The following is a 7,721-nucleotide window of genomic DNA, read 5'->3' on the forward strand; positions in this document are numbered from 1 at the left end:
GGTGGAAGAGAGACAGCCTGGTCTTAGTGATGTAAGTACCCAGTGGGTTGTTACTACTACACAACCGGGCGGTGTGCCGGGCATTGAAGTCCCCCAGAACAACATGCCGGCTAGTCGCCTGGGCGTGTTGCAGTAGCAGCTTCACGGATGTGAGACCAGCCCGAGGTCTCCTGTACACAGGTGAACGTGTGACGGTGTTTAAACCGTACGTACACTGACTAGATGAATACCCTCGGTAGCCGTCACGAGTGTAAACTCAGCAGGGGTTTTATTTACCCAATAAACTGCATCGAGTTTCTGGCCTTACAGCTATAGTGAGTATTTGACCATTTTTTTTTCATTTCTCAGTACTTGTTGAATAAGCGTAGCAGTTTCCATTTCTATGACGACTTCTGAAAAAATCGTTGGAATAAAACAAGATATTAAAAAAAAACTTTTAGTCATAAACCTGTATTCTGCAAACTCGACGGTGGCGTTTTAATAGTTATTTAAACAGTTTTCAGTTTTTTTTTTAGCCCTCCTATATTTATAAATAAGGTATGGCTTTGCTAAAAGGAAAGTAACTTATTTAGTATATAAATATTTTGAAACAAATTCTAATCAAAATACAGTCGTTGCGGCGCATTACTGTCTTGCTGCTTCCTTGTTTGTTTATTTTCTTTATAAATAAAACAGCTATTGCTTGGATGGACAGTGAATATCAATTATTTTAAGTGAAGGAAATAATGAAATTGTTATAAAAATAATTAAAAGGAGCTGTTCGTAGGTATTCTTGAAAATGACCTGAGTGGTCGAAACATTGGAAGGTTTTAAAAAGAATAAAGTTGAGAAAAAAGGATCAAATTTGTTTTTAAATAAAATAAACCACTCTCAAACAAGAATATATTAATAAAAATTAATATAAATTATTGTATTCAAGAGAGTTTCTCAAATTTTTTACACCTCAATTAGAGTTCTTTTACCTTACTGAAAATTTGATCTAGAAATCCCATTTCCTACAATCATCTTTATCACTAACAACTCGTTAGTGAACTAATCCATAAGCTGATAGGCAAACAAACTTTTTGAATTGTTCTCAGTATTTAAATTGGGATTTAATAGTGGATACATCATTGATAATTTTTGTTTTTAATTAATAAAACGTACAGCTCAGTAAACTCAAATTGGAGAATTTTTTTGAAAGTGAAGAAAAATGTTAAGATATTAAATTAAATGAATTTTAATATTTATTTAAGTTAAGATTATAAACCTGTGTGTAATGGTTTGGTGGTCAGATAAATATTTTTTTATATCGGCATGCTTTTCAGATCTTTTAAATATTGCTTACGTTCCAATATTAATATATATGGTTTTGGAAAAAGATGGTTTTACTTAACTAATGTATTCTTTGAAAATGATAATAAGAAATACAATGAACACCACAGTAGAAATTTTAAAACAAAAAACATTGGAAGTTATGATTCTGTACTTGAATCTAATATTTTAGACAGTTCAATCGGCTTTGTGCCTATTTCTTCTATTAAACAGTATTTATTGAGGTGTGATATAGAATTTATTGAAGGTCACTCCTGTATTTCAATTAGATGCCCAGTCTGTAAAAATGTCGAATCTTTGATGTACATTAATAAAGTCTCAGGTATTTAATTATTGAATTATGTTGCAGTAGTGCATTACTAATTTAATATATACCTAACTATCTATTTACTATCTTACAGGTTTTTTTATCTGCAGTAATTGCCAGAAAGCTGGAAAGTGGAACCTTTTAGAACTATTTCTTTCTAATCCTAAACATTATCTTGCGGAATTGCCTCTAGATCAGGTGATGGATTATGGTAAACAGTGTTGGGAATCACTCAAAAATAACTTGCAATCTGTTGATGAAACATTATTCGATTTTCCTCAATTCAAAGACTTCAGGGTATGGTCTATTTTTTGTACTTTGAATTTTTGTTATTTATTGTGGAGTACCTTTCTTTTTTCCTTTTAGAGATTACAATTGGAAAATCTTAAGAAGCTTAATGTTAAAGTGTGCCCAAATGAGAATATTGTTTATTTTCCTCTTATCAATGGAAATAATGTCGTAGGCTTTAAAAAATTCAATTCTGACCTTACAGAGGACACATTTCCAGACAAGTCAGCTAAAGGCATTATTGCATTCCGAAGAAAATATGATACATCTGTAATTGTTGCCAATATAAAAGATTTTCTAACACTTTTAGCCTATCCTCTAGAGTGTGACATTATATGTTTACCCAATGGTATACCATTTGTTTTAAATTTTATTTTTTTATTTAGAAATTAATTTTATTAAAATATCATTATTTTAGGCCAGAAGAGTTTACCTCAAGAAGTTTTACCTTTATTTGAATCATATCAAAAATTAATATTATGGTTTGATAACGATGTGATTTCTTGGGGAAATGTGAAAATGTTTGCAAAAAAGCTATCTGATTCAAGATGTTATTTTATAAGGTAGGCTGTTTTAAGTTTTAGAATGTTTTTTAAATCAATACTTTTAATATTATTGTTAGAAACTTTCTAGGCCTTTGGATAATCAGCCTGCTGCCTATGAAAGTATGATGTATGGATATGATGTTACTTCGATTATTGATAATGCCCAGCGTATTTCTCATAGTTCTATTGTCACATTTGCCAACCTCCGAGAAGATGTTTTAGCAGAGATATGTAATGCCGACAAGGTTATTTTATTATTATTTACTGAAATAATAATTTTAATAGTTTGTGACTATTCTAACTATATAATTTGTTCTTATTAGGTGTCAGGAGTCAATTGGGAGCGGTTTCCTGTGCTTAATTCAATATTAAAAGGTCATCGTCGTGGTGAACTGACCATTCTTACAGGTCCTACAGGTTCAGGCAAGACTACATTAATGAGTGAATATTCATTAGATTTGGCAATGAATAAGGTAAATCCTCTAATTAATATCAGCTTATATATATTTGTTGTTGATATTGGCTTTTTGAATTACTATTAATTCTCAGTCGCTTTTTTGTTGTAAATATTAAATATTCTAAAAATAATGTTTATTGTTTTTTTAATTTTGATTAACAACAATGACTCTTAGAGATAGAGGTGGAATGAACAAATAAATTAAAAAATAACTACAATAAAAATTATTAAAATAATTAAATAATATCAGAAATTATTTATTTGTATCAAACTATCGATTTTAATGTTTTTCTTAAAATAAATTAATTTTGTATTAACTGTCCCTTGAAAACACACACTCCTTACTTTGTAGAACAGTAAAATATATATTTAGGGATCCTTAATTTTCACATTGAACCGAATCAGAACAGAACAGAGAATGAAGTACAAATTTCTTGAGAATGGCTTAATAGATTTTCTTTACAAATATACCAAATTATTTTAAATGACATTTACTGCAACCTTTATTCTTTTTACATTTGTGATTAAATGAACGGTTTTACTGGTAATTACATTAATGTGTGGAATCCCCTTTAACTGCAACATAAAGTTGCCTTCAAAGGGTGTAGCGTAATGAATGAATCATTCTAGCTTAAGAGAGTAGGGTAATGGCACCCCTTTGTGTCAGGTGCAGCTGATCAGTGAAGCACACTTGGGTTTATTTTATGAATATCGTAGCCCTCTAAATATTGCCTCTCCAGGACATTTCCTGTTAAAACAGGAATGAAACTGCAAGGACCATGTAGTGAATTCAAAAGGCATCCCCAGAGGTTCTTAATGTGCTGATTATAAGTGGAGGTTCCTTTCAATGGCAGGAACATTAACAATGTATTGATTAATGTGCCTATACTTTGAAGGAGAAGATTTTTACTAATATGTAAGAAATCTCTTTAAGTATTCCCAGAATATTTTGATAGCACCTCATATATTGAATTAATCAATTAATAACATCAGCAACTTTAGTTGATGTCTCCTTCTAAATAGTTATATCAATTTAGTGTATGCTCTAGTTATGCCAAAGCCAACTAACTATTTTCTTTGAATCAATGTCAATAAAAACTTTTGTTAATATTTTTTTTTACCAGTGATAATTTCTACATGTGCCAGGGTTTATATTTAGTTAATATAATTATTTTCAACTGTTTATTTATTGTATAATATAGTTAAAAGTATTTTTACAATGTTCATTATCTGTGGGCATTTATTATTTATGTTTCCTCTTTTTAGGTCACAACTTTGTGGGGAAGTTTTGAAATCAGAAATCAAAGATTAGCTAAAACAATGCTAACTCAGATGTTTTTGGCTCCCTTGGACAAAAATATTAATAAGTTCAATGAGTGGGCTGATAAATTTGAAAGATTGCCAATATATTTTATGACTTTCCATGGTCAGCAACCATTAGATGTTGTTATGGAGGTATGGAGTCAATTGCTTTTGTCAATATATTATGTTCAATTAATATTTTGGTGAAGAAAATTCATTTACCTATTTGAAATTTTCAATCTTCTGAGTTCAAAAGATAAAAAACAAAAAAAACTGCAGTAAAAATTAGCCTCTAAAGAAATTTGGATATTCAGATGGTGAAGTTTAACTTTGAATTGGGTTGAATAAGATCTTTAAGCATTAAATGATCCGATCTGAGCAGAGAAAATTTAGTAATCATGTTCTGTTTGGGCTCAAGTACTTCATTGAGGACCTATATAGCCCCAGAGTGGGAATGTTAAGGTTCATTTCTCGGGGCCGCCGTGACATAAATATTGACCAGCCCAGGTGGGGATCGAATCCACAACCTTCTGAACCAAGCACTCAGGGGCCCTCGCCCCAGCCTGCTCAGTGATCAGGTCCTCTTTTCCAGTTGTCATCTCCATGAATTTCATGGAATAACTTTGCACCAGAAATTAGGGATACTCTGCTCTGCTTAACCAGTCCATATTTCTGGTGCTGTCTCCAAATATTTTTTGTTTATTATCTGTTTGATTTTAATTTTCAACTTTCAGTACTAGTTATTTCAAATCATTTAAATAAAATATGAACATAGTTTGGCTTTATTTTGGTTTGAATCTATATTGAATAACTTTCTGTTTTGATATATTTTTTGTTGTTTTGCCCTATTTTTATTTCAAGGAAAAATGTATATTAAGTTGTAAAGAAAGGAAACATCAGTTTGTTGCATAGAATTTACAAAAAATCATTTGTTTATTTTACTTTTATATTTTATTAATAGTTCTTTTCTTGTTCTTACCTTTAAAATTGCACAAAATAGTGACTCTCAGGTGTTTATAAGTAATTTTAGAAACTGGTGAAATTTTCCCAACTCAGCATAAACTAGCAGCTTTTTCTTACATTTATACTTTAAGGATACTGAGATATAATTTGAAACTTTAATAAATTTCATAAGTGGATCGAGATGAAAAATATCAGAAGAGTTCAAAATCCGGTGCAAAGTTACACACTTTGATGGTATAATATTTATTTTTCAATGAATATGCAAAACTATATTTGAATTCAGTAATTCAGGAAGATGTGTGTACCACTGTTTTAAAGAACTAGGAGCAATAAATTGTTAATTATATAAAAATCCAGTCCCTTGTAATTACATTTTCAGCTTTAATATGTTCCTTTACTATTTGTTAATTTGATTAATTTTATTCTTTTTACTAAACTATATTATACCAATATTTTTCTAGGCAGTTGAACATGCTACCTATGTCCACGATGTTGCTCATGTGGTTATAGACAATGTGCAGTTTATGCTAGGGTTGTCCTCCTCTGAGTCTGGTTTTTTAGACAGGTAGTAGCTATTTGCTTAGATGTTCATTTGTAAATTTCAAAATTAATAAATATAGATATTTTTCTTAATATAATTATGATGCTTAATTTTTTTAAATATTAGTCTTTAGAAATTAAGATAATAGAGAATACCGATTTTATAAACAAATTTTTTGATCCTAATGAACTCGTGTGAGCTATCATTGTTTTGTTTTTTTATTAGTATAAAAAAAAGTAGTCCTAATATTTTTAAATTTAAAAAGAAATATGTAAGTCACTACTTTCAAATTATTTTAATATTTCTATTAAAGGTTCTACCGACAAGATGCACTAATTGCAAGATTCAGAAATTTTGCTACGACTCATAACTGTCATGTAACACTGGTAATACATCCAAGGAAAGAAAGAGAGGCAGAAGAACTTACAGCTAATTCTATATTTGGTGGAGCAAAAGCAGCCCAGGAAGCAGATAATATTTTAATTATTCAACATCGTAAAAGCCATAGCACATTAAGAATTAAAAAGTTTTTACAAGTAAGTGGTAGATAGCTTTGAAGTTTTTGTTTTTCTACCTTTTAGCCATTTTCTTAAAACTGTGACTACTCTTTCCATTAGATAAAAAGTTAAAATAAAATTTTATTGTTTATATGAGAAGTTTTATGATACAGACTACAGAAGATTTTTATTACATATTTATGGGACCTTCTTCAATTTATAAATTGATATTATTGCATAGTTGCAATTGAAATGCATTGAGGTGCATATAGTTATTTTATTTAACCTAATCAGCTCTGAACTGAAAGTTAACGGATGAGGAATCTTTGAGATAATAATATAATAAGTTTGAAAATGGTTGAGTTTCAACAGGGTTTAATAGAGGATAGCATGTAGACTAAGTGCTCTTTGGCAGTATAATAATCATATTTCTAAGTTATTGAGCTTTATTGCTTCAATCTAAACAATATTGTTATATATATATACAAATTTTTTTTATTGCAGGTTGCCAAGAATAGATTCAGTGGCGATTTAGGCATGATGCCTCTTGAATTCGACAAGGAATCTTTGAGCTTTAGAAGCAAAAAAGGTTAATAATGTACTTAAGGATACAGTTTTATAATAATTAATACTTGTAATAAATATACCATAAGTTGTGATATTAGTATATTACATAAGTTATTGTGAGAAAATTTGTGTTATAATTTTTTTATGTTTAAGATTGTAAATAATTTTTATATTGTCATAAATATAACATTTATCTACTGTAAGCTTGTTTTTGTCTGTATTTATAGATGTAAAACCATTTCATCATCAACATCTGTGATTATCTTTAGGATTTATTATATTAATTTTAAAAATCCTTCACTAATAAAAAAATAAGTAAATAAATAGTTTATATAATAGAAAAATGAAATAAATTTTTTAAAATAAATAAGTATTTAGAGAAAATATTCCGTAGATAGGTGGTGCTAAACCGAAGGTTTAATGTTATTTTACTTTTGTTGTTAATCAGATCTTTGAGTGCATTAGGGATCAATTCCGTTGTGATTAAACTTGAGTAAAGCTATGTCCTCACTGTTATTATAAAAAAATACTAATTCAAGTTTATCTTTTACCAGTTTTAGAACCCGCCCATATAACTAAACACTATGTTTTTTAAAGACACAATTCATCTTTTTTCTTATATTAATAAGGATTCTTGGCACATATATATATATATATATATTTTTTTTTTGTATTGGCATTATAACAAACTATTGTTAGTATTTCTATTTCTACAATATTTGGTTTTAGTTCTAATATATGTATATTAGTTACACAATGTAAATTAAAATGTCCTCTTAACTTAGTTCATGATTCTCTAAGATTCTAATTCAGAGATACCACACATTCTGTTGTGCTATAAATTGTAGGATTCGTCTTGAATTTTTGAAAATCAAATCACTATTAAAAAACTTATTTTTTTCAATATCCAAATTTTTTTCTTTTTTTTACATCAAATTCT

General features: G+C 29.0%; 1 protein-coding gene across 1 annotated transcript; it reads left to right on the forward strand.

The window, feature by feature from the left end:
* Positions 1 to 1,032: 1,032 nt before the first annotated feature.
* mtDNA-helicase (mitochondrial DNA helicase) lies at positions 1,033 to 6,984 on the forward strand. The gene is made up of 10 exons (XM_014435721.3): positions 1,033 to 1,636; positions 1,716 to 1,918; positions 1,988 to 2,258; positions 2,328 to 2,472; positions 2,543 to 2,699; positions 2,778 to 2,927; positions 4,178 to 4,366; positions 5,638 to 5,741; positions 6,031 to 6,253; positions 6,719 to 6,984. Exons 1-10 carry the CDS (start codon positions 1,297 to 1,299, stop codon positions 6,806 to 6,808), a joined length of 1,872 nt encoding a protein of 623 aa, XP_014291207.1. The 5' UTR covers positions 1,033 to 1,296; the 3' UTR covers positions 6,809 to 6,984.
* The last annotated feature ends 737 nt before the right edge of the window (positions 6,985 to 7,721 follow it).

Source organism: Halyomorpha halys, unplaced genomic scaffold (genome assembly GCF_000696795.3).
Source record: "Halyomorpha halys isolate HHAL.00 unplaced genomic scaffold, Hhal_1.1 Scaffold1657.1, whole genome shotgun sequence".
NCBI lineage: Eukaryota > Metazoa > Arthropoda > Insecta > Hemiptera > Pentatomidae > Halyomorpha > Halyomorpha halys.

Excerpts from the sequence above, each read along its gene's own strand:
- mtDNA-helicase (XM_014435721.3), top strand. The coding sequence starts at position 1,297 with ATGCTTTTCAGATCTTTTAAATATTGCTTACGTTCCAATATTAATATA. Across the intron at positions 2,928-4,177 it reads TAGATTTGGCAATGAATAAG|GTCACAACTTTGTGGGGAAG; the intron begins GTAAATCCTCTA and ends TCCTCTTTTTAG. Across the intron at positions 6,254-6,718 it reads GAATTAAAAAGTTTTTACAA|GTTGCCAAGAATAGATTCAG; the intron begins GTAAGTGGTAGA and ends TTTTTATTGCAG.